This window comes from Eutrema salsugineum, unplaced genomic scaffold (assembly GCF_000478725.1).
Source record: "Eutrema salsugineum unplaced genomic scaffold, Eutsalg1_0 scaffold_2, whole genome shotgun sequence".
Taxonomy (NCBI): domain Eukaryota; kingdom Viridiplantae; phylum Streptophyta; class Magnoliopsida; order Brassicales; family Brassicaceae; genus Eutrema; species Eutrema salsugineum.
Window position 1 is genome coordinate 9725547 of NW_006256829.1, and position 23955 is coordinate 9749501.

At 36.8% G+C, this 23955-nt stretch overlaps 7 protein-coding genes and 2 non-coding genes across 10 annotated transcripts; 4 read left to right on the plus strand and 5 right to left on the minus strand.

The window, feature by feature from the left end:
- Positions 1 to 2019: 2019 nt before the first annotated feature.
- TRNAP-UGG lies at positions 2020 to 2091 on the minus strand. The gene has a single exon. It is a non-coding gene; the product is annotated as a tRNA-Pro (tRNA).
- A 210-nt stretch (positions 2092 to 2301) lies between these two features.
- LOC18017262 (histone acetyltransferase type B catalytic subunit) lies at positions 2302 to 5144 on the plus strand. Its single transcript, XM_006401227.2, has 10 exons — positions 2302 to 2451; positions 2565 to 2606; positions 3004 to 3113; positions 3212 to 3280; positions 3377 to 3415; positions 3504 to 3580; positions 3693 to 3780; positions 3918 to 3999; positions 4089 to 4246; positions 4334 to 5144. The coding sequence occupies exons 1-10, from the start codon at positions 2373 to 2375 to the stop codon at positions 4985 to 4987; spliced, it is 1398 nt and encodes a 465-aa protein (XP_006401290.1). The 5' UTR covers positions 2302 to 2372; the 3' UTR covers positions 4988 to 5144.
- A 184-nt stretch (positions 5145 to 5328) lies between these two features.
- Positions 5329 to 11351, plus strand: LOC18017263 (zinc protease PQQL-like). 2 transcript variants are annotated; one of them, XM_024156092.1, is made up of 21 exons: positions 5329 to 5650; positions 6023 to 6269; positions 6358 to 6483; positions 6572 to 6709; positions 6791 to 6925; positions 7015 to 7272; positions 7349 to 7486; positions 7573 to 7642; positions 7732 to 7945; positions 8190 to 8295; positions 8444 to 8677; positions 8973 to 9137; positions 9221 to 9370; positions 9451 to 9542; positions 9814 to 9895; positions 10019 to 10102; positions 10180 to 10296; positions 10386 to 10496; positions 10608 to 10688; positions 10803 to 11000; positions 11082 to 11351. In XM_024156092.1, exons 1-21 carry the CDS (start codon positions 5436 to 5438, stop codon positions 11154 to 11156), a joined length of 3036 nt encoding a protein of 1011 aa, XP_024011860.1. In that variant the 5' UTR covers positions 5329 to 5435; the 3' UTR covers positions 11157 to 11351. The 2 variants fall into 2 exon arrangements, with proteins under 2 accessions (XP_024011860.1, XP_024011861.1); XM_024156093.1 differs by having other exon boundaries at positions 5473 to 5650; positions 6028 to 6269.
- Positions 11324 to 12690, minus strand: LOC18017264 (malate dehydrogenase 3, cytoplasmic). The gene is made up of 2 exons (XM_006401230.2): positions 12497 to 12690; positions 11324 to 12287 (listed from the first exon to the last, which is right to left on the minus strand). Exons 1-2 carry the CDS (start codon positions 12654 to 12656, stop codon positions 11329 to 11331), a joined length of 1119 nt encoding a protein of 372 aa, XP_006401293.1. The 5' UTR covers positions 12657 to 12690; the 3' UTR covers positions 11324 to 11328.
- Positions 12691 to 13039: 349 nt separating this feature from the next.
- On the plus strand, positions 13040 to 14258 carry LOC18016763 (60S ribosomal protein L31-3). The gene is made up of 3 exons (XM_006401231.2): positions 13040 to 13081; positions 13210 to 13329; positions 13794 to 14258. Exons 2-3 carry the CDS (start codon positions 13250 to 13252, stop codon positions 14071 to 14073), a joined length of 360 nt encoding a protein of 119 aa, XP_006401294.1. The 5' UTR covers positions 13040 to 13081; positions 13210 to 13249; the 3' UTR covers positions 14074 to 14258.
- Positions 14259 to 14540: 282 nt separating this feature from the next.
- TRNAS-CGA lies at positions 14541 to 14622 on the minus strand. Its single transcript has one exon. It is a non-coding gene; the product is annotated as a tRNA-Ser (tRNA).
- Positions 14623 to 14891: 269 nt separating this feature from the next.
- Positions 14892 to 17377, minus strand: LOC18016764 (asparagine--tRNA ligase, cytoplasmic 1). The gene is made up of 6 exons (XM_006401234.2): positions 16803 to 17377; positions 16028 to 16618; positions 15692 to 15948; positions 15468 to 15597; positions 15306 to 15364; positions 14892 to 15207 (listed from the first exon to the last, which is right to left on the minus strand). Exons 1-6 carry the CDS (start codon positions 17307 to 17309, stop codon positions 15024 to 15026), a joined length of 1728 nt encoding a protein of 575 aa, XP_006401297.1. The 5' UTR covers positions 17310 to 17377; the 3' UTR covers positions 14892 to 15023.
- A 558-nt stretch (positions 17378 to 17935) lies between these two features.
- On the plus strand, positions 17936 to 18796 carry LOC18016765 (40S ribosomal protein S30). Its single transcript, XM_024156394.1, has 3 exons — positions 17936 to 18017; positions 18150 to 18287; positions 18550 to 18796. Exons 1-3 carry the CDS (start codon positions 18014 to 18016, stop codon positions 18594 to 18596), a joined length of 189 nt encoding a protein of 62 aa, XP_024012162.1. The 5' UTR covers positions 17936 to 18013; the 3' UTR covers positions 18597 to 18796.
- On the minus strand, positions 18784 to 20820 carry LOC18016766 (IAA-amino acid hydrolase ILR1-like 2). Its single transcript, XM_006401236.2, has 5 exons — positions 20428 to 20820; positions 20012 to 20137; positions 19609 to 19923; positions 19398 to 19520; positions 18784 to 19299 (listed from the first exon to the last, which is right to left on the minus strand). The coding sequence occupies exons 1-5, from the start codon at positions 20785 to 20787 to the stop codon at positions 18895 to 18897; spliced, it is 1329 nt and encodes a 442-aa protein (XP_006401299.1). The 5' UTR covers positions 20788 to 20820; the 3' UTR covers positions 18784 to 18894.
- Positions 20821 to 23955: the final 3135 nt, after the last annotated feature.

Consider the following 23955-nt stretch of genomic DNA (forward strand, 5'->3'; position numbering starts at 1 on the left):
CCAATAAAGGTCTCTTATCTTTGAGTTTGCAAATTTGTATCACAAACTAGAACGGACTAATGCTAACAAATGTAGTTAGTTTGTATGAATGTTATGGGAACTTCTCAGTACTAATGCAGTAATGCCCAAAGCCTCTATCGAAGAATGAATTTAATTTGTTATACAAAGAGGAGGGTTGTTTTTACAGCTTCAGTGTGATCACTTACTGTAAGATTTATTGTATATGATAAAAGTAAAACTGTAGCATATATCAAATTTGATCTTACAGATTACTGTGTTTCTCTTTTATATCTAAACTTAATTAGATTGGTTATGAGTTATGACTTTTGACACGGGAAGTCATTTTACATTATTGTTTATTTATGGTTTAAATATACAAGACAGTGAAATACAATTCTTAACTCATAAATTACTTTTTTCCTTCTTTAACAAACAAAAAAAACTTTTTAATTTCTACGGTTCTCTAAAAAAAATTATATATGTTATAGTCTCTTTAATTAGTCGATACAGTCAAAAGAGCAAGTACTTAATTCCATTTATTATATTTTTTTAGATAAATGAGGATTAGGTAGGATTTTGCAAAAGCTTAGGAGAATTCGGAGAACGATGAGTCTAAATGTTCTTTACATCCCCTTACTCTATATGATCTGTCTTATAAAAAAAAAATGCAAAGAAATAAAGAAGATGGAAACATTCAAATAAGCTTGATAAATAAGGTCATGCAAAAGAGTGGTCTAAATTTCTTGTGTTCAAGTACATCGCAATGTGTGTTATCCTTTTCAGCACATAGAACATATTTTAGCTATGGAAAAACTAATAGGAAAAGGTGACAAGAACATAATACTCTAGGCTAATAGTAAAACAATTTCAGTCCTTAATATCTATTTTATTTAATAAACAATACTTAAGTATCTTAAAAAAGAAGAAGCCAAAAAAGCATGATCCAAAGAATGTGTTTCTTCCTCCATAGACGGTCAGCAATTATACGCCAACGCAAATGTCATATAAAAAAAAAAGTTAAGACATCCCAAAGGTATAATATTGATAGCAAAAAAATGTAATTTTATTCACCACATTTTCGTTTGATCATCCCCATATATGATACATAGTTCTTCTAGATGCATGAAAACCAAATTAATTTCTACATTGGATTTCAATATATATTCTTAGATCCCTTTCTCAAGTGTTGAAAATGCGTCGGAGAATTTCGAATAACCTACATGACAAACAAGATATTTTCTTCTTCTTCACATTTTTTTAGGTTTCAAAAAAAAAAATATTTTCTTAGATTTGTAAATTTACGTTTAAGTAATGATCAACCAAATCAATACTCAAATGATTAATATATAGTTATTACTTTAGCAAATACTATAAATGGAACTAGATATATACAAATGATCCGCGCGTAGCACGGGATAAACCCTAGTTTAATATAATAGGACAAGTAAGGGAGGTGGGAAAAACTCATAAACCAAAAAGTTAACCTTAAGAAAACTAAGTTGTTTAAACTGAATCATATTATATTTGTCTGATTTTAGTTAAATCATCATTTGTATGTTATTGTTTTAACTAATACCAAATTGAATCGAAAACCAGGTCAAATATCGTCAAACTGAACCGTATCAAACCAGAGTACAATATAGTTTTATTATATTTCAATTTTCTATATAAGGAATCGAAATCAAAACAGATGGCGCAACTAATTTATTTTTTTTAGCAAGTTGACCTTTTTATAAAATTGGTCTCATATTAAAATTATACCCATTTCAAAATAGGGATAGTTTTCAAAAATCAGTCCATTTTGCGGCATAATTTGGCCGAAAACTAGACTTCAATAATGGGGGGGGGAAGAATAACTAAGCTGGATGTTTTGATGGTTGTATCCTCTTCAATCATGAAGAACTTAGGGGGTAATAAATACGTTTCTAAAAGTTATGGACCATTTGGAAAATTTCGAACGTTCATTGGAAGTTTGGAACATTTGGCAAAGACGATTGAACATTAAAAAAGAAAACTGAGGGGGCGTTCCGAGAATCGAACTCGGGACCTCTCGCACCCAAAGCGAGAATCATACCACTAGACCAAACGCCCTCGTTAATGTTTTGTTGAACAAAAACTATAAATCTAAATGTTATTGATCTGAATTTGTTTTCTTTGGGCTGCGAACGGGCCTTGTTTAGTTTTGATAGAAGTCACGTGCGGATCATGTGGATTCTATTTCTCCGTCTGCCCTTCTCGAGAAGAGTTAATACATAAAGATCCCTAAGCTTAGTGAGTATCGGCTTCTCCACATTTCCAGTAACCCTCCAATTTTCCCGCCTTTGTCTCACTCTCTTCCCGCCTCAGAAACCCCTCTACTCGCCGGAGAATCCATGGTTCAGAAGCAGCAAGCCACCGCCGCTCCAGGCCCCGAGCCTAAGAAGCGTCGCCGTGTTGGATTTTCTCCAGCCGGTGAGTAATTCTGCTCCGATTTCTGTTGTTGTTGTTTTACGACGCTCGCGATTGCCACTCGCGTAGCTCCGTTTTCGTATTTTTCTTTAATCTGATAATTTTTATCTGAACAGATACTGGTGTGGAGGCCAACGAGTGCATCAAAATTTATCTCGGTGCGTATTAAGTGTGGATCATTTCATGTTGATTTTTGGGGTTTTTTCGTACGGAATTAGGGTTACGTTTCCTGCTTTCGACTTTTTGGTGCAATTAGTTGGTCTGACATCCATGTTTCTACAGCATAAGATGAACTGTTTCGATATGCGTATGTGTGATTGTAAGTTTGCGATTTAGTCGTTGCGCTGTTTCATGCTTTACTACACATAAATTCTATCAAAAGGTAGTTCTTAGTTGTAGAGTAGATATGTATACTGAAGTTATTTGTGTTTCTCTCTTCCAACGGATATAAGCTCTGGTTTTATCAATGTGTCATAGAACTACTCTCTGTATAAAGTTTTTTTGGTTGTTGTGACATTATTTTGACGTCTCTTTTCGTGGTGTGTTATTTTCTAGTATCAAGCAAAGAGGAAGTGGATTCCCCTGGAATTTCTTGTGTCAATCCAGTTGACTTGAATGATTTCTTTGATGGGGATGGAAAGATATATGGTTACCAAGATTTGAAGGTAATGTTTTCCTACCAAGAGATAATGTAGTTCTTTCTGCTTTCCATTTTAATGGTTACGTTTTGACATAATCATGCTGTCAAATTCTTTTTTGTCAGATAAATGTATGGATCAATAGCATCTCATTACATTCATATGCTGACGTTACATACCAGAGCACAATCAATGTAAGTGTTGAGTTTAATTTGAATTCATTGAACTGCTTACATACGGCCTTTTTAGAATGAATATCGACCTTGTAAGCTTTTGTTATTTGTTTAAAGGGAGAGAAAGGCGTCACGGACCTTAAATCTGCTTTACAGGTACTAATCAACTTCCATGTCTCATCTTATCTTAATGCCCCAGCATTTTTCTTCTTTTTCTTATGATTGACTACTTCATTTCACCCAGAACATATTTGCTGAGACAATTGTTGCTGACAAGGATGAGTTTCTGCAAACCTTTTCGTCAGAGAGAGATTTTATTAGGTGCACAACCTACTGGATCCTCTCATACTTCCTCGAACTTGTCCTCGTATTCTTTATGATAGCTTTCTCTTTACAGTCATTGATTGTTTAACTTTGTCATTGATTGTTTTAGAAATATGGTCTCAAACGGAGAGGAAATGCATTCCGGAGTGATAGATGGAAGCAGCATCAATGCTGAAGTGGCTCCTTCAGATCTCCAGGTAATTTTCGCATTACATGTTTCCATGCATCTTCTAATCTTAATGGAGCAAATTAGTTTGAGATGCTTTTATCAAGACAAGCAGTGAAACTGCAGATTTGTGTAAGAAAGAACATATAATGGTTTGATTTTCTTCAGGTTTTACGGATGGAAATTGGTTCTCCAAATGCTGGACTCCTCTATAGCCGATTGGTACCCCTTGTTCTTCTTTTTGTCGATGGTAATCACTCACCCACCCTTGCTCTTATGGCTTCTTGAATTTTTAATTTCTCTTGTTAGTAATAACCAGACATTGGTCCATTATATCAGGCAGCAACCCGATTGATGTCACTGACCCTGACTGGCAATTATATCTCTTAATTCAAAAGAAAGAGGACAAAGAGGAGCCTTTGTATCGAATTGTGGGCTTTACTGCAGTTTATAAATTCTATCGTTATCCCGATAGGTTACGGATGCGACTCAGCCAGGTATAATATAAACACCTCAAAGATCTCATTCCTTCTTGCAATCTTTTCGATTTGAATGTTTATGCTGTTTCTTCGTTTTGTTTCCAGATCTTGGTCCTTCCTTCCTTCCAAGGAAAAGGATTTGGAAGCTATCTCATGGAAGTAGTAAACAAAGTGGCTACTCAAGAAAACGTTTACGATTTGACAGTGGAAGAGCCATCTGAAAAGTTCCAACACATTCGCACTTGCATAGACATAAACCGCTTGCGTGCTTTCGAACCAATCAAACCAGCCATTGATTCAGCCGTTCAGACTCTCACAAAAGGTAAACTGTCAAAGAAAGCTCAGATACCTCGATTCATTCCGCCTTTGAATGCCATCGAGAAAGTCCGTGAAACTCTGAAGATCAACAAGAAACAGTTTCTCAAATGCTGGGAGATCTTGATATATCTCGCGCTTGATCCTATCGACAAGTACATGGAGGATTACACATCTGTCATCACGAACCATGTGAGAACCGATATCCTCGGGAAAGATATAGAAACTCCAAGGAAACAGGTCGTTGATGTTCCGAGCTCGTTCGAGCAGGAAGCATCGTTTGTGGTTTTCAAGTGTCTCAATGGAGAAGAAGCTAATAGCAATGTTCAAGTTGATGAGAACAAACCGGATCAAGAGCAGCAGTTGAAGCAGTTGGTTGAGGAAAGGATTCGTGAGATCAAGTTGGTTGCTGAGAAAGTCTCTAGGATTTGCCCAAAAGTTTGAAAATCTTATTCGATTACAAAAACTTCGTGAGAGATTTTATTAGAAGCCTTTTTTTTTTGAGTGATCAAACTCTGTGATCTTCGAAACGACAATCTGTTTGTATTCGTTGTGTACCTGTCTTGGATGTTGGGCTAACTAATGAAGTTTCGGTTTAAGGATTCGCACGGTTATGATAATATCGACACCCGTAGTATGGGTAATTGGAATATGCCGATCGAAGTTTAGTACACACCGGAATTCCGGTTAACGGAAGCGATACTGGTTGAACCAAATTTACCAGGCGGACCGGGAAATTACTAAAGGCAAAAAAACATAAGAAGAACAAATCTTGAAGGTGGGACTCTTGTGCGTCACCAGAGGGAGCTCGAACGAATTTGATTCGTGTTCCGTTGAGAAACGATTTCTGATTTTGACAGAGTGAGGGAGAGTGAGAAAGAGAGAGAGAGAGATGGATTTGATAGCCGGAGAGAGCTCGAAGGTCTTGAGGAAACAGGGATTTAGATCGCTGAAACTGATGAGTGTGGATATGGAACAGGAACTCGGAAACGAGCCTGAGCCCTTCGGTGCCGACTATGGAAGACTCGAGAATGGTCTCACCTACTACGTTCGACGAAACTCCAAACCCAGAATGAGAGCCGCTCTAGCTCTCGCCGTTAAAGTCGGGTAGGCCTTCTTCTTTTTCGATTTTGGCGACATTTTGTGTACAAACTTGGTTTTGATTCGTTGTTTGTTGGTGAAGTTGGTCTACTCGTACTGGAGTTTAGGGGTTTTTAATCGTTCTTAGTCGAATTGGTGATTAGATTGTTCTCTGCTGTGTTGATCCAACTTTGATTTGATTAATGATTATTCTGGTGACTGTTTATGAACATATTTGTGACATGCATGAATATATTCATAGTGTATGACGATTCTATATCTTAATTCTCTAATCTTATCTTGTATTTATCTCATTATACCGGAAATGGGCTATATGCTTTGTGTAGCTTTCTGGTTTTTCTTTTCCTGTTGCTGACACACCTTTTGGTTTATTGGCAGTTCAGTTTTGGAAGAGGAGGATCAGCGTGGAGTTGCTCATATTGTAGAGCATCTTGCATTTAGTGCTACAACGAGATATACAAATCATGATATCGTCAAGTTCTTAGAGAGCATTGGAGCAGAGTTTGGGCCTTGTCAAAACGCAATGACTACAGCGGATGAAACAATATATGAACTGTTTGTCCCCGTCGATAAGCCTGAATTGCTATCTCAGGCTATTTCCATTTTAGCAGAGTTCAGCTCCGAGGTATTTATCTCTGTGACTCTGTTTCAGCTACTTGTTTTTTTTTTCTTTTGGTTTTAGTCCGTGAGAAATCTGTAAACGTTTTGTTTAGATTCGAGTCTCAAAGGAAGATTTGGACAAAGAAAGAGGGGCTGTTATGGAAGAGTACCGAGGGAACCGAAATGCCACTGGAAGGATGCAAGATTCGCATTGGCAGTTGATGATGGAAGGTTCAAAGGTATGTTAGGCTTTTTATTTTCTTAATCATTTTTGCAGTTTAAGAGAGACTCCAATGTGTTCTTTAATAGGCTTTTACTTGACTGCAGTATGCTGAACGTTTACCTATTGGGTTGGAGAAAGTGATTCGGTCTGTTCCTGCTGCAACTGTGAAGCAATTTTACCAGAAGTGGTATCATTTATGCAATATGGCAGTAGTGGCTGTTGGAGATTTTCCAGATACAAAGGTACTACTATTTTATTTTTGTGACTTTTGTTCTTTGGCTACTCAAGCATTTATGATTACGTTTCCTGAATTTTTTTTCTAGACTGTAGTTGATTTGATCAAGACACACTTCGAGGATAAAAGATCAAGTAGCAATCCTCCAGAGATACCAGTCTTTCCTGTTCCTTCTCATGAAGAGACACGATTCTCTTGCTTTGTTGAGTCAGAGGCAGCTGGGGTTAGTCAATTTTAACTCTTCAAACTTTTCAATATAATCCTGATGTCAATTCCCCAACTCCTAAGCTTCTTTCCTGATCTGGCTTGTAGTCTGCAGTAATGATTAGCTATAAGATGCCCGTAAGTGATCTGAAGACGGTGAAAGATTACAGGGATATGCTTGCAGAATCAATGTTTCTACATGCTCTTAACCAGAGACTCTTCAAAATATCTCGTAAAAAAGACCCTCCATTTTTTGCGTGCTCTGTTGCTGCTGATGTCCTGGTGAGCCCATTGAAGGCCTATATAATGAGCTCTTCTTGTAAAGAGAAAGGAACTTTGGCATCCCTAGAGTCAATGCTTCTCGAGGTCTCTTCTCCTTTCCCTCTCTCCAAGTCTTTGTCATTCTCTCTTCCTTGTCTTCATTGGTTCTATTGTGCTTTAGGTTGCTAGGGTACGCCTTCATGGATTCTCAGAGCGTGAAATATCCGTCGTTCGAGCTCTCATGATGTCGGAGATTGAATCTGCTTTTTTGGAACGTGATCAAACCCAATCAACTAGCTTGCGGGATGAATATATACAGGTAAAATCCGTGACGGAATTTATTTTCCAGCTTTCTGCCTTTCCCCTCTACAGAAATTTTGTTTATATGTGTGTTTTATCTTGCAGCATTTCCTTCACAATGAACCTGTTATTGGGATTGAATATGAGGCGCAACTTCAGAAAACTCTTCTACCCCGTGAGAACATGCATACTCTGCTTGTAATGTAGTCTACTTCAACTTTGAGCATGTCTCGTATAAATTATATTGGTTCCTCTCTGATGCAGAAATATCAGCTTCAGATGTATCCAAATACTCTGAAAAGTTAAGAACATCATGCGGTTGTGTGATCAAGACAATGGAACCTAGATCTGCTGCAACAGTTGATGATATGAGAAATGTTGTCTCAAAGGTTAATAGTCTTGAGGAAGAAAAGAAGATTGCTCCGTGGGATGAGGAAAAGATTCCTGAAGAAGTTGTCAATGAAAAACCAACTCCAGGGTAAATTATAATTATAGATTCTTCACTTTTGGCTATTGGCTCTATTAGCTTTAGTTTTCAGAGATTCTCTATATATGTCCTAAAAGTTTAATGCCTTTGTGATACTATCTATTTCTTAGAGAAGCCGACTGGTTAGTTAGATTTCGCCTATTCTAAGTCTTTTACTAAGCGAATTGGCTCCTATGTTAAGCTAAAAGTGGGGTGTTTTATTTTATATCTCATCCTCGACTAATGTTCAATGAAGGGATGTTACTCACCAGCTTGAATATCCAGAAGTTGGGGTTACAGAATTGACATTATCAAACGGAATGCAAGTTTGCTACAAGTCCACAGACTTCTTGGATGATCAGGTGCAATATCAACTGAGAGCTACAATATTTTGGAATTCTACATTTGTGTATATGTCAATGCATAGTTGGCTATGGATAAGCTCTAAGCTTCTTTCTGTACCTAGTGTTCTGTAACTTTATGGTTGTCCTTTGTTTGTTTTCCTTACAGGTTCTTTTTACAGGGTTCTCATATGGAGGACTTTCTGAACTCCCTGAGAGTGATTACATTTCATGTTCTATGGGATCAACAATTGCTGGTGAAATTGGTATGTTTGGTTATAAGCCATCAGTGCTTATGGATATGCTTGCTGGTAAGAGAGTTGAAGTTAGCGCAAGACTCGGGCCATACATGAGAACGTTTTCTTGTGATTGTTCACCCACAGACCTTGAAACTGCTTTGCAGGTTTGACTTCTTCCTCCTGCATATAAACATGATTTCAGGCTTTTTTTTTAACATATTTTGCTGAAACCTAGCAGTAGACTTCATGAAGCACAACTCTCTGATTTTGCAATTAGGTGTATTGTATTAGCTTTGCTAACATCTAAATGATGAAAATTAAACTTTTTGACAAACACATTCATGCGCATCTATGCACCGTTGTGCCTTCTTTCTTCTTTTTCTCTAATAATTTTTTACTCTTTTATTGAATTAGCATTATCTTGGCCTCAGCATTGAACTTTTCAATACTTCTTTCCAGCTTGTTTATCAGCTTTTTACTACAAACGTGATGCCACAAGAAGAAGAGGTTGGAATAGTAATGCAAATGGCCGAAGAAGCAGTTCGTGCTCGAGAAAGAGACCCTTACACTGTCTTCGCCAACAGGGTGAAGGAACTCAACTATGGAAATTCTTATTTCTTTAGGGTATGATATCTTCTATTGGCTAAATGACTAATTATTGCTCGGTGAACGCCCAACCTTTAGTAACTGTAATCTCTGATGTGTAGCCCATTCGGATAAGTGAACTCAGGAAAGTTGACCCACTGAAGGCTTGCGAATACTTCAACAGTTGCTTTAGGGATCCATCGACTTTCACAGTAGTGATTGTAGGGAACCTTGATCCTACAATCGCGCTTCCTCTAATTCGACAGTATTTGGTAAGTTGGATGACACACCACTGATGATACAGAAAAGTAAAGCTTGGAATTGACTGCATTTTTGTGTTCCCTCCATGCAGGGTGGAATACCTAAGCCTCCTCAACCTGTTCTCAACTTCAACCGTGATGACCTTAGGGGCTTACCATTCACTTTCCCTACGAAGATAACAAGGTAAGCTGTATATTAATCGTGTCATCATCGAAGTTCAACAGCGTGGTATATCTTTGTTTAGCTTCGGTATCGCCACTGTATAAAATTATATGCTTTTTCAAAATGTTGATAAAGTTTGGCGATTGGAGCAGTTAAGTCATAATCCAAAAAATTGAAGTTAAATTCTGAATGCAGTGATATCAGTTATGATTCTGATGGAAATGTTCCACCATCGACTGTGTATTTCCCTTGATTATCCCATATTGACTGTAAATGTTGGTGAATATTACAGAGAATTCGTACGAAGTCCAATGGTGGAGGCCCAATGTTCAGTCCAGTTATGCTTTCCTGTTCAGTTAACAAACGGAACAATGGTAAGTGAACTCTGCTTTATCATCTGAACCATAACCCACGCTGCTTACATTGATGATATTTTCTTCTTGCCTTTACTAAGAATATATCTGACGCATTTGTTTCACCACTGATTTGAATGAAAGATAGAAGAAATCCACTGTATCGGCTTTTTAGGCAAACTTCTAGAGACCAAGATAATCCAGTTTCTCAGGTTCACGCATGGGCAGGTATATTCTACCATTCGTGTCAGTTTTCTCTGATGATCACACCAACCTTTAGTGACCTAACTTTCTTATTTAAGCAGATATATTCCGCTGAGGTCTCAGTTTTTCTTGGCGGGAATAAACCTTCTAGGACTGCGGATTTGCGTGGTGACATCAGTGTAAATTTTTCCTGTGATCCAGAAATCTCCTCTAAACTGGTATGTTATTGTTCTCAAATGATCCTATAACGGTTTCTCTATATTTTTGGCTGCCTTTTGGTCATCAATGCCACCTCTTTGTCTTTCAGGTGGATCTAGCTTTGGAAGAAATTGTACGGCTTCAAGAGCAAGGCCCTTCGCAGGAAGACATTTCAGCCATCCTTGAAATAGAACAAAGAGCTCACGAAAATGGCCTCCAGGTTTTTTTTTTTTTTTTTGTCTATTATTCACTATTACAAATCCATCACACACAAAAACTATATTTTGCAGTAGTAACAAGACGCAATTTATTCTTTTCTTGTCTTGTTCAGGAAAATTATTACTGGTTAGACAGAATTCTACGTGGATACCAGTCAAGGGTCTACGCTGGTGATTTGGGCGCCTCTTGCCAGGTTAGTTTTAGAAAGAAAATAAAACAAAACCGTTTCTTCTTGTCAGGTTTGGATCGTACTAGATAAACAAACAGTCTTATGAAAAGGGGATTAAAACTCTCTGTGGTTATATAGATTCTAGAAGAAGGGCGTTTGCGAATGAGAGAGTCACTTGCACCACAAACAGCACAAGCGGCATTACAGCGAATCCTTCCTCACCCTTGCAAGAAACAGTACACTGCCGTGATTCTCATGCCTCAGAGATCACGTTTTGGATTTCTTTCCTCCATCTTTGTTTCTCGGCCCGAGACCCGCTGTATCCGTGACACTAAGGTCAGATTCTTCATCTTTTATTTGTGTTGTTGTCTACGTAATCGATCAATAATCTGTGAATTGTGTCTCTTTCTTTACCAGATTTTGGCGGGAATCGCTGGTCTAGCTGTTCTGGTTTTCAGCATCTGGAGATACTCTCGCAAGTCGAAAGTCTGATCTCTCTTTCTTTTTCTCTTTTTTGACTCTCAAAATTTCAGAGATTTTAATTGCATTAGTGAACCTCAGCGTTTATTATATATGGTTTTTACAAGGAATTTAGAAACAGAAACTTATTTGTTGCTACATTTTGTATGTGCCATAAACTACCATTATTTTCCAACATTTGATCTTATACATTGAGACATGAATAAGCCAAAGCCTTCTCTTCGGCTAGCTCTCTCGCAGAGTCATCCATTTTCTCCCTCGAAAACCCGTCTATACTGAGTCCTTGTACAATCTTCCAACTCCCTTTCTCACAGATAACCGGAAACGAGTATACCAAACCGGGTGGTATACCGTAAGACCCATCCGAACAAACACCCATAGAAACCCAAGTTCCTTTAGGTGTTCCAAGAAACCAATCATGGATATGGTCACAAGCTGCACTAGCAGCAGATAAAGCACTCGATTGTTTTCTTGCTCTTATTATTGCTGCACCACGTTGCTGAACTTCCGTGATAAACTCGTTTTTCAGCCATTTTTGATCAGAGACAACTTCTTTGATCGATTGATCTCCGGTTTTTGTAGTGACCGTAGCATGATTGGTGTCTGGATACTGAGTTGAAGAATGGTTTCCCCATACGATCACGTTCTTCACGCTGCTCACGGGAACACTTAGCTTATCCGCAAGCCGAGCTTGTGCTCGATTATGATCGAGCCGTGTCAAGCAAGTGATGTTTTCTTCTGGGATCGACGGTGCAAACTCTTTTAAAATCAGAGCGTTTGTGTTTGCAGGGTTTGCTACCACAAGAACCTTGCAATCCTCTGATGCATATCGCTCTAAAGCTGAAGCTTGAGCTTTAAAGATGACTACGTTTTTCGACGTCACATCTTTTCTTTCCATGCCTTCTTTTCTTGCGAAACCGCCTATCATTATGGCGATGTTCACATCTTTACAAGCTTCGACAACATTCGTTGTGGCGATAACGCCTTGGAGAAGAGGGAAGGCTGAATCTTGAAGCTCCATTTTCACAGCTTCTAGTGATTTTGAAGCTGGTTCTATATCAAGTAAATGCAGAATCATGGGTTGATCTGGACCTAGCATCATACCTCTTGCAATCATTGGAGCAATTGCATATCCTATGTTCCCTGTTCAATAATAATTCATTATAACTCGTATTGAACTGAAAATCAAGATGAAAGTGCACTACAAATAGTTTTGTTTGCTTTTAGTTTTTCTCTCAACCGATAAAATTGAATATCAAACTGTAAACCGGATTATTTGCTTCAAAAAAGAAACCATTTCAAAAGCAAAAAAAAATAATAATAATAATAACTTAGTATGTAACTGACTTTACCTGCTGCACCAGTAACCAGAATCCTTATAGGTTCTTTTTCAATGTTTAACAGATTGCACATGTATATTATCATTTTCCATGACAAAGCAACACATAACATTAAGACCAAAGTTTTCTGAATCACAAAAGTATAATCAATTTCTTCTCCAACGAACTCCATTTTCCCAAAAGTAAAATATAATCAAGCAACGAATGGTTGTTCAAGTCTTCCAAAGTTTTAATTTATAAAAGCTAAAGAAACCAACAAGAGAAAAAGGAATCTACGGAAAGCTTATAAGAGGACATAACCTGATACTTACAAAACTTCTTCTTACAAATATCCAAGTCATACAACAAAGACAAGGAATCTATGGGAAGAATCCGCAAACCTTTTTTCAATTCATAATGAACAAGGTTTTGTTTCTACGATGCTATACTGGGCCTTTCATGGGCTCAACATTCTGATAAATGCCAACGATAATGGCACAAACAATCAGCCCACTAAAGCCCAAAGACAAATTCTAGGGTTAATTCAGTGTCGCATATATATGCTTACTTCTCCGCACCTCGTCGCCTTTCTGTCTCTCGACGTTCTTCGAGCCAAAGGTACCCTCTTTCTCTCTTAGCTCAATTCTTCATCCTTTGATCGCAATCATGTAGCAGTGAACAGATCTGTTTTTAGTCTCAGCCAAGAGAATCTCATTTTAAGTGATATTCGTTATGGATAATCGCAGGTAAAGAGGTTGAAGCAAGTAAGTCACAGACAAAGAGAAGATGTCGGAGAAAAAGGGAAGGAAAGAGGAAGTGGTGACCAGAGAGTACACCATCAACCTCCACAGACGCCTTCACAGCTGGTGAGCTTTCTAAATCCTTAATTTCTTCTGTGACTGATCTTAGAAAAGATGCAATTTACTCTTTTCTCACAATTAAGCTGCTTGATGGTTCAATTTCATAGCGTTGTAATTGAGATTTAGTCTTTTTTGCCATATTATAGTACCAAGCTTCTTAGACTTATAGTGGGTTATTTGATTAGTGTCTCAAAGATTATTTTTTTCTAGATATAATCATACGTTTAGGAAATGTTAAATAATTATCTTAGGGCTGCTGTTCTGGGGTTTCTTGAAGCATGATATATCAAACCAATACTGAATCTTGGTCTGGATTCAATTATCAACTTCAAATGAAAGGGTATTCATCATTCTTAAGAACATTTAACTTAACCCACCAAAATGAAGTTTAGGTTTGATTTGTTGTACTGGTTTTTTCAGTTGTTGTGAGATTTAAGGTTCCTTGCTAATACATAGTTAACTTGGAACAGCACCTTTAAGAAGAAGGCACCAAAGGCCATCAAGGAGATCAGGAAGTTCGCCGAGAAAGCCATGGGGACAAAGGACGTTAGAGTGGACGTGAAATTGAACAAGCAAATATGGAGCAGAGGAATCAGAGGTCCTCCAAGGAGGATTAGGGTCCGTGTTGCGCGCAAGAGAAACGACGATGAAGACGCAAAGGAAGAATTTTTCTCACTCGTCACTGTTGCTGAAATCCCTGCAGAAGGTCTCAGTGGACTTGGCACGAAGGTCATTGAAGAGGAGGATTGAGAAGGGACTAGTCTGTCACTAAGACAAGTTTTGGGGTTTTTCTTTTTTAAGTTTCTTTGTTGTTTTAATCAAAAAGTCTCAGTCTTCTTCGTCTTTCTTGTAGTGCGACTTGAATTGCCTGATGCAGTTTATTGGAACCCTTTATCTTCTTGAAGACATTAAGATGAATCTTGTTATGCTCTTTATCTCCTGGAAATTTCGTGAACCGTTCTTTATACGGAAATGCTACTCAAAGCTGAATCCGAGATTCTTATTCAAACAATTCTGATTACATTTCGTTTAGTGTCCCCTCAGTTCTAATGCGACTACCATGAAACAAAAGAGATATTGGCCTAACAACCAAATTCAAAATCCCATTTTTTCTTTTAAACTATTTTTTTCCACGATCCTTAACTGGACATTGTCTGAAGCTATTTAATGTTTTGTTCTCTTATTACTTAATTTAAAGATAAAGAGAAAAAATAAATCGTCGACAGCAGGATTCGAACCTGCGCGGGCATAGCCCAATTGATTTCGAGTCAATCTCCTTAACCACTCGGACATATCGACATCTTGTGATAAGCGTCTCCCTCAATGATAATATTAGTTAAAATTACCTTACGCTTCAACAGAAACCCACACAATATGTTTTCGACTAATATATATTCTGGGCTGGCCCATGATTTGCTAAGCCTAATCAAGAACACCACCAAGTTGATATAATTCCATTATCCGGTTTGTAGTATACTGTAGTTCCTTATATTCACAATTTTTCATATCTGAAAACTTGATTCTCCGAATAACCGAACAAAACAAGATCCATATATATAGATAAGTCAAAGTCAAAAATCCAATTCATTCATTAACCAACGTAAAAACTTTTAAAACGAAATCGGTTCTCAAAACCAGACCAGCTAATAAAGTAACAAAATAAAACAGTGTTTGTAAATTTTGGAATAAGGTGGGAGGACTCAAAGATCAGCTCGTCCAGGATAGCGAGGGAAAGGAATAACGTCTCTGATGTTGTCGATTCCTGTAGCGAAGAGAAGCATACGTTCGAATCCAAGTCCGAAGCCAGAGTGCTTAGCTGTTCCATAACGACGCAAGTCAAGGTACCACTCGTATGGTTCAAGTGGTAAACCCATCTCCTCTATCCTGTTAAACAAAACCACCAGATTTTGCTTCATGATTGAGTGATATTCGAAAGACCATAAACAATAAGCCAACAAAATTGGTTTCAAAATTTCAAAAACCTTTTAATGATGACGTCAATCCGTTCTTCTCTTTGGCTTCCTCCAACGAGTTCTCCAACCTAATTTATACAGACAAAAAGACGCCATTGATGTTCATATTCTTTGATGAAAAAGGATTCAACTTTGAGTCGGTATTATGCAAATAGGATGAGCTTTGGTTACCTTTGGAACGAGGACATCCATGGCAGCAACTGTCTTTCCATCATCGTTAAGTCTCATGTAGAAAGCTTTGATTCCTTTCGGGTAGTTATAGACAATTAGAGGCTTTTGAAACTTAACCTCTGTCAAGTATCTGTAATTGCAATATAGGAGACAGCATTAGTAACCTCTTTTCTTGCAAGTGTTTTGAGTTGAGAAATAGATTTGAAGGATTATCGAAGAAACACCTTTCATGCTCAGATGCTAAGTCTATTCCCCACTCCACTGAGTTCTCAAATTCCTTTCCTTGAGCCACAGCTTCCTCAAGTAGCTTTATTGCGTCGGTGTATGTTAGACGCTCAAACGGAGTCGAGGCAACCAATTTTAGCCTGTCGATGCATCCTTTGTCGAAATTCCTAGCCATAACTTCCAAGTCATCGTAGCATTTTTCAAGCAACCACTTGCACATGAATTTCACATATGCCTCTGCGCAGTTCATATCGTCCTATATACACAAAAATTAAAGCCTTTTGTTAAGATACTGCAGTAGACTGCGACAAAGAAGAGAATCAAATGTTAATTACCTCAAGATCAGCAAAAGCTATTTCAGGCTCAACCATCCAGAACTCAGCAAGATGCCTTGAGGTGTGAGAGTTCTCTGCCCTGAAAGTCGGACCAAATGTATACACGTCGCTAAGACCGCAAGCATAGGTTTCCGCTTGTAACTGACCAGAAACTGTCAAGAAAGCTTGGCGACCAAAGAAATCTTGGGAATAATCGATTTTTCCATCTTTTTTAGCTAAACCAGGCTTAAGCTTTGACCTCTCTAGCAGCCCAGCTAAACTCTCCTTTGCTGCAGTGAGTTCAGCAACGGAAGCAGTGATCTCTTGCTTGCTTGCTTTGGCAGCTTTGAGCTGCGCTACAGCTTCACCTCTCTCCTTGACAATGAGCTTGGCAGCTTCAATGTCAGCCTCGCTGGGCGGTGGGTTCTTAATGAGATCCCTCTCCACCTTCTCCATTAGGTTGATCAAGGTTGTTACTTGGAACATTTCACCAGCACCTTCACAATCACTTGTTGTGATGATAGGAGTGTGAACGTACACAAAACCCTCTTGTTGAAAGAAACTGTGGGTCGCAAAAGCAAGCGCATTACGGATTCTTATGACTGATGCGATCTGAATTAAACCACAGGCACAGCAATTAGAAATTTTTGTAGTCAAATACTTAAAGAAAGTAATCATTTCGCTATGAATCGAATTGGCAAAAGCAACAACGACGAAAGCTACATGAATCTAAATAACTGAATCAAACCCAGGAACATTTTAAATCCAGTTTCAATCAAAGATAGGAAAGTTTTACCGAGTTGGTCCTTGAACGAAGATGAGGATACTCTCTCAAATGCTCTAGAGTAAGCTTCGTTTTAGGAATCGGGTACGTAGCCGGATCCACCGTTCCCACAGCAATCACACTCTGGACGCTGAGCTCAATCTTCTGCTTCGTACCTTTACCTTCAGGAGGTTTCTTCAAACATCCATCAACGGTGACACAAGTTCCCGTCGCGACCAGCTTGGAGAGATCTGATACAGATGCATCCACCATAACCTGAAGATTCGCTGGGCATGATCCATCGTTCACCTCGAGAAATGCGAAACTCCCTTTTCCTTGCTCCCTTCCCGTTTTTACCCACCCGCTGATTCGGACATTCTGACCGGCAAGTCCAGCTCCGCCGTCGGGTCGACCTAAAATCGATCGAATACGGACACGATCCGAAAACCTAGCTTTCTGCACCGTCGAAGACGAAGCTCCATCGCTGCCTAATGAGACGGCGGCTAGTTGATCTGCCGGCGGCGGAATCTCATCACCCATTATTCGAAAAAGCTTGAGTTAGAAATGAATTTTTGGGATAAAAACCCTAAAAGAGGTTTCACGGTAATCGTTGGATCGAAAATGTGAGGATAACCGATGGGATAATTTCGCATTTTATATGTCGTTTCATTTTGAGAAATTCTCTAGGGGTAAATTGGAAATTGATAATGCCAAGATTCTAACGGAAAATATGGAATCTTTTATTCGTATCATTTCTTTGTTTTATTTTTTCTTCCAAGAATATTGCCTTTTATTTATGGAATGAAAAAGAACAGACGATGTTAATCGAGACGTCAATTAATAGAAAACTCCAGTTATTACAAAAGTATATTCATAGAAAATTTAGAAAAAAAACTTTATACCATATATATATATACATTCCCAAAAATCTTTAGTTACAGTATGCGAATGAGATACGAATCCATTGATCTTACCAAAAATTGATCCAAGTTTCCATAAATTGTCAAACTTGTGTTGCTTATGGGCTTGATATGCCCAATAGTAATGATTTAGTATGGGTCTATATTTTTATAAACCTCATGTATAAACCCTAAAAAAAAATTGCTTACAATAAGGCCCAATAAATTTCGCTGTCAGATATAAAGAATCATCTCGAAAGCCCTAATTCTGAGATTACACAATTTACACTCGCGTTTCAGCATTCTTGCAGCCGTCGAAAGAAAAAAGAGAGAAGCAAATCCGCCATGGGTAAAATCCTCAGAGCTTTTATAGCTTTTTTAAATACAGTATTAATCGTTTGAGTAGAGGAAATACCTTTTTTTTAATAATGTGATTTGCGTTTAGATCTGTTAACAGTATAGAGTGTGTCGTCGATTTCAGGGAAAGTTCATGGATCATTGGCGCGTGCCGGTAAGGTTAGAGGACAGACACCGAAGGTGGCGAAGCAAGACAAGAAGAAGAAACCAAGAGGACGTGCTCACAAGCGTATGCAGCACAATCGCCGTTTCGTTACCGCCGGTAATATCTCAGTTCCTTACCTATAATAGTAGGAGGAAATTATATACTTTGCCGATTTGATTACGCTGTTTACACTTTCATTGTTCAATTTAGCTAGTACATCAGTGAATTAGGATTTTTGATTACTCCAAAATGCATGTATTACGAATACTCTGAATAACTCATTTAATCAGCTGAATGTTCATTGCTTAGAGGATAACTATTTGGTTTGCAGACAAGTTCAGATTGTTCATTGATTTATATGCGTTAATGTGTTTTGCAGTTGTTGGTTTCGGTAAGAAGAGAGGACCTAACTCGTCTGAGAAGTAGAAGATAAATGATGTTTGAAAGAAGATAGATGATTGAAAGATATGCCTTCTGTTGAAGCTTCGTGTCATGGCTGTTTTTGAGAATTTCGTTTGTTGCTAGTTATTTTTCTTTTGGCACTAAACTATGTGTTTTGATTCTATGCTATGAAATACGACTGTTTCAGTTTTGATTCTGATTCTCATTCTGGAAACACAAAAATTTCAATCTTTTGGAATTCATCAATTAGTTTGCTTGCTAAAACCAATATATAGACAAGGTTTATATGAGTAACATGAACTTCGAACTGGCTATGGTGGGTTTAAAGTTCGTCATGAGAGCCATTGGCTGAGTCGGATCCTTTAAGGGCCTTATTTTTGAGGTACTGTACGGCCATTGTCGCATGAATTGCAGCACCGTAAGGAAGCGCATCCTCGTTGACTCTATAGAGCGGTGAGTGAGCCGAAGCGTAACTTTTGGTTTCATCTTGCATTCCCAGGAAAGAGAAATGACCAGGGATTGCTTCTGCAAAGTAGGAGAAATCTTCTCCTCCCATAATAGGCGATGCTTCCACGAAAGATTCTTCACCCAATAAATCTCTTACCATGTTCTTGAACTGCTTGTATAAGTCCTTGTCGTTAACAGTTGGTGGGACCGGTTCCTTACTGTTTGGTGTTAGATTCACGGATGCATTGCACTGGTTAACTGCTGCTTGCTTGGTAATAACCTAGAATCAAAAGATGAAACCGACGGTTTGGTTTAGGGAAAGAAGCAATGGTCTACCGGGAAAAAACTAAAACGGTGCAATCTTTGAATTCACATCACCTCTTTGATTCTCTGTTGAAGCTGAGAAAAACCGGTAAAGGCTCTGAGAGTTCCTCCTATGGTGACTGAATCAGGGATGACATTGTAGGCATTGCCTCCATGAACCTTAGAGACTGTAACCACCTGCAGAAGCAACCCGAATGAGTTGTGTTAGCAGAAAAGCGCCTAAACCCAAGTGTTATATGAGCTCTAAGGGGAACAAGAAAGGAACCTTTGAATCCAAAGGATCGGTTTCACGAGAAACCAGGTGTTGAAGACTGAGGACGACGCTTGAAGCTGCAACAACTGGGTCTATTGTAAGTTGTGGGATGGCAGCATGACCTCCTTTCCCAGTTATTACAGCCTCGAAGAATCCTGTACCAGCCAACATGGAACCTGCTCGTGAACCGGTTTTCCCAAAGGGTAACCGGTTGGTAAGATGAATCCCGAATATGGCTTCAACTTGCTTCAACGCTCCTTCTTCTATCATCTTCTTCGCTCCTGCCAAACCTTCCTCAGCTGGCTGAAAGATAAGCACCACAGTTCCCTAACAACAAAAGACAAAGGAATGATTGTGCATGTGTGTTAATGTCAAATGTTACTGATGAAAGCCAAAATGCAGAAAATGCAAAGACCTGCAAATCGTGGCGTTGTTCTTGAAGCATCTTTGCAGCACCAAGAAGCATAGCAACATGACCATCGTGTCCACAAGCGTGCATTTTACCAGGAACTTTACTCTTGTGCTCCCATTCCAAAGCTTCCTGGAAATTCAAGAATCAATCAAAATACATGTTAAAATCCTCTATTCAAATGCTATCATAGTCACTTGCCTAAGAGTTTGATATTAGTGTTGTCATGATCAAGCTATCGATGAATCAAATTGGATCCAGGTTACACACTAGTAAGATCAGAGATTTGAAAATTCTCGAGAATCGATACACTTCTAGCCTTCTAGGAGAATGTTCTGGGAATGTTACAGCACTTTTCCCAATGAATTTATATTCAAAAATTTCATGAACCAGTCAAAAGGGATTTTCGAATTGAGATACACCTGCATATTTAAAGCATCCATATCGGCTCTCAACGCGACGAACGGCGGTTCTCCGGTGCCGATATATCCGATAACGCCGGTGATCGCGACCGGATATCTGTACTTAACTCCGATAAGGTCCAGCTCCGACCTAATGAGTTTACTGGTCTCGAATTCCTCGTAACCCAGCTCCGGATTCTCGTGGATTTTCCTTCTGATTCTCACCATCGAATCGAAAACCTCCGGACTCTTCGCTAAGTCGAGGAACTTCGTCGGGATTCCAGACACATCGCCGGCGATCCTTGAAGATTCTGATGACACACGAAGTAGAAGGAGTAGTTGGAAAGTCAAACTGAAGAGCAAAATGTTGATTAGAGCCATTGAGGTCGGAGGAAGAAGACGACGAATTTCTGGTTAAACTGATGCGCCCGTCAATATAAATGAGACTCAAAACGATTTTAAAAAGTCCAATTCTTAATGGGCCAAATATTGTCATGTAGGGCCATTAGCATAACTCGGAACAAGTTTTGTAACGACGTATTTAATAAATCGAAATTAATTTTAGTTTGTGTGCAATTTGGTTTTGAACTTTTATTTAGTGGATAAATAATTTTTAAATTTTTATTCGGTGGAGAAATACTTTTTCATTTTTTTTTGGGTGGAAATCTAAAATAAAATCGAAAATTTAAGTGAATTTGTTATTATATAATACTTCTCATAATAAATACGTCATTTTCTTATACTAAACAAACAAAATGTTCATTTTTTCTATATTGTTCATGAACAGATTAACCTTATTAATTCTATGTGTAGGATAAACATTGGTTGTAGTATTATAACATAAAAGAAAAATGATTTGGATTAATACAGTTTAAAATTTGAATACTGGTGGATGATACAATACATTGCAATTAGTACATCTTTCCACTTTATTTTAAAAATTTATTTCCAATTTTTTTTTAAAAAAAAAAACTTTATTTCCACTTATTAATACTTTAATCTCAAGCAGAAGGAATTGCACTCCCATTAACGAAATATTTTTTCTTGTTAACGAAAGCTTTTGAACTTTAACTGAAACTTTTCCAATATAAAGGCCTAAGCAATCATCTGATGGTACTTTGTACATTAGTTGTGAACTCTTTCGTCTTCGTTTTTCATTGGAACCACACATTGATCCTAATTTCGGTTTTGTCTTTGTTTGTCAAGATTACACTATTTCTTTGTAACTCTCTCGATCTTAATTTACTTATTAGGTGAGTACCTGAAGTAAAACAAATAGTTTCTAAAAATCCATAATTTAAAGATATCTATTTGTTTTAAGCTTGTATTTACACTAGAAAAAAAATCACTTCAGATGGCTTGACTTGCAAGAAACAAGTCAGCGGCTACAAGACAGATGACTAGCACAGATGTTTTTAAGATATCCTTCTTGTATATGCTTTTGTAGACTTTTTGCTATTTGTTTGTCGTTTGATTGTGTTGGTTGGTTGGATGTTGAATTGTGATTTTTAAATGGGTTAAAACTTAAAAGCCAAATGGCTGCTTCATTAATTAAGAAACTATTCTGCGATTGTTTTTTTTAAGTCAATTTATTTTTTTATTTTTTTTATGTCAATTTTTTTTTATTTTTTTTTATGTCAATTTATTTTTAAACGAACTTTGAGCCTTTGAGGTAACATTATCAACAATGCACTAAACCTTCTGTACTTTTGAGTTTCGATCAAAAGTAAAGGTATGGCAATCTCTCCAATTTTGTAAGCCGAAATTTTGAAAGACCACAACGTAAAATGAACAAAGCCTTACTAAGCATGCTCTTCTAGATACCTGATTTTTGGATGTCTTTTTTTTAGATCAATTCCTTCGAATTGGAATCAATCATGGAGTAGATTTTAAAATACGGGAATCCACATTTTTGTAATTAATTTCTGAACTGGACAAATCACTAGAATATATTTTCTGATCATAATTTTCATCACTCAGAAAGCTTGGAAACCAACAGAAATTTCGTCTTCTTCACATTGCTTCGAGATTAGTTAGTTAGAAGTATAATCAAAAGGAAAAAATCCATCCCTGTCTTAAATTTTGGTCCAGATTTACCAATAATTACCATCACATTTTTATTTTATATTGAGATTTACTGGCTTCGAAATCAGATGAAAGAACATAATATATAAGGGATAATTCCTTTCTAAAACGCAGCTTGAATTCGCCATCTCTGGATCTAATTAAAGGTCCTTTAGTTAACCAAAACTGTTGCTAAAGCTTGGTGAATGTTAGTATTTTACTTTTAATTTTCAAGTCTAATATAGATTTTACATCGATAAGAAATAAAATATCAGTTATCATAAAAAAAACAAAACATACAAATTAAAGTTACTTGTCGGAATAAAACATAATTGCTAAGAATATCCTGTTTTATAACCCAGATTGCTAAGAATATACTATCCTCAATTTTTATTGAGAAAATTTGAGAAAATACCTTGAAGTGAGTTTATATTTTGGAAACTACACCTTTTTTAAAAAAAATTGATAACTACACTTATTAAAGAGTAAAATGACTAAATTAACCTATATAAGAATTATACTAATTTTATTTTACATTTAAATCATAATTTTTCAAAGAATATATTTACAGATATTCTATGCAAAATAATATATAATTTTTTTTTCAAATTATTCTAATAACCAATTTAAATAATATTTAAATAGGAACAATTTTTGGGTTCACCCCTAGGGGTGAACCTCATTATTCACCCCTTCTATTATAACCAATTAAAATATGTCATTTAAGATTTAAAATAAATGAATATTATCTTCATAAAACAATTAAGGTAAGTTGACTTTTTTATCACAGACAATTAAAAATTTAATATTATTCAAAATATGCCATATAAGATTTAAAGTGAATTAAAAAATAAAAACAAAAACAAAATAGAAAAACGAATTAATAATAAAAAAAATCAAAATTTAATTTTTAAATTTTAAACCATAATCCCTATACCCTAAACCATAATATATAAATTTAAAAAAAAAACTAAATCCTAACTTCTAAACCCAAATATTTTTTTTAAACAAAATAGAAATAAAAACTAAACCCTAAACCCTAAACCCTAAACCAAATATTAAATTTTTAAAAAACTTAAAAAATAAAAACTAATTCCTAAACCCTAATCCCTAAACCCAATATTGATTTTAATAATATATATTTAGATTTAGGGTTTAGGATTTAATGTTTATTTTTTATTATTAAAATTAATGTTTGGGTTTAGAGATTAGGGTTTAGGATTTAGTTTTTATTTTTTAATTTTTTAAAAAGTTTAATGTTATGCTTGGGTTCACTATTTTACTTTAGGGTTTATTTTTTATATTAGAAAAGAAAATTTAAAATGTGTTATTTTGATAAATTACTTTAATTAATTTAATTATTTAGCTGATTTTTATTGGTTAAAATAAGAAAAAGTAAATAAAAGAATAATTTTAATAACTAAATCAAATTATTTCATTTGAATAATATTAAATTTTTAATTGTATGTGATAAAAAAGTCAACA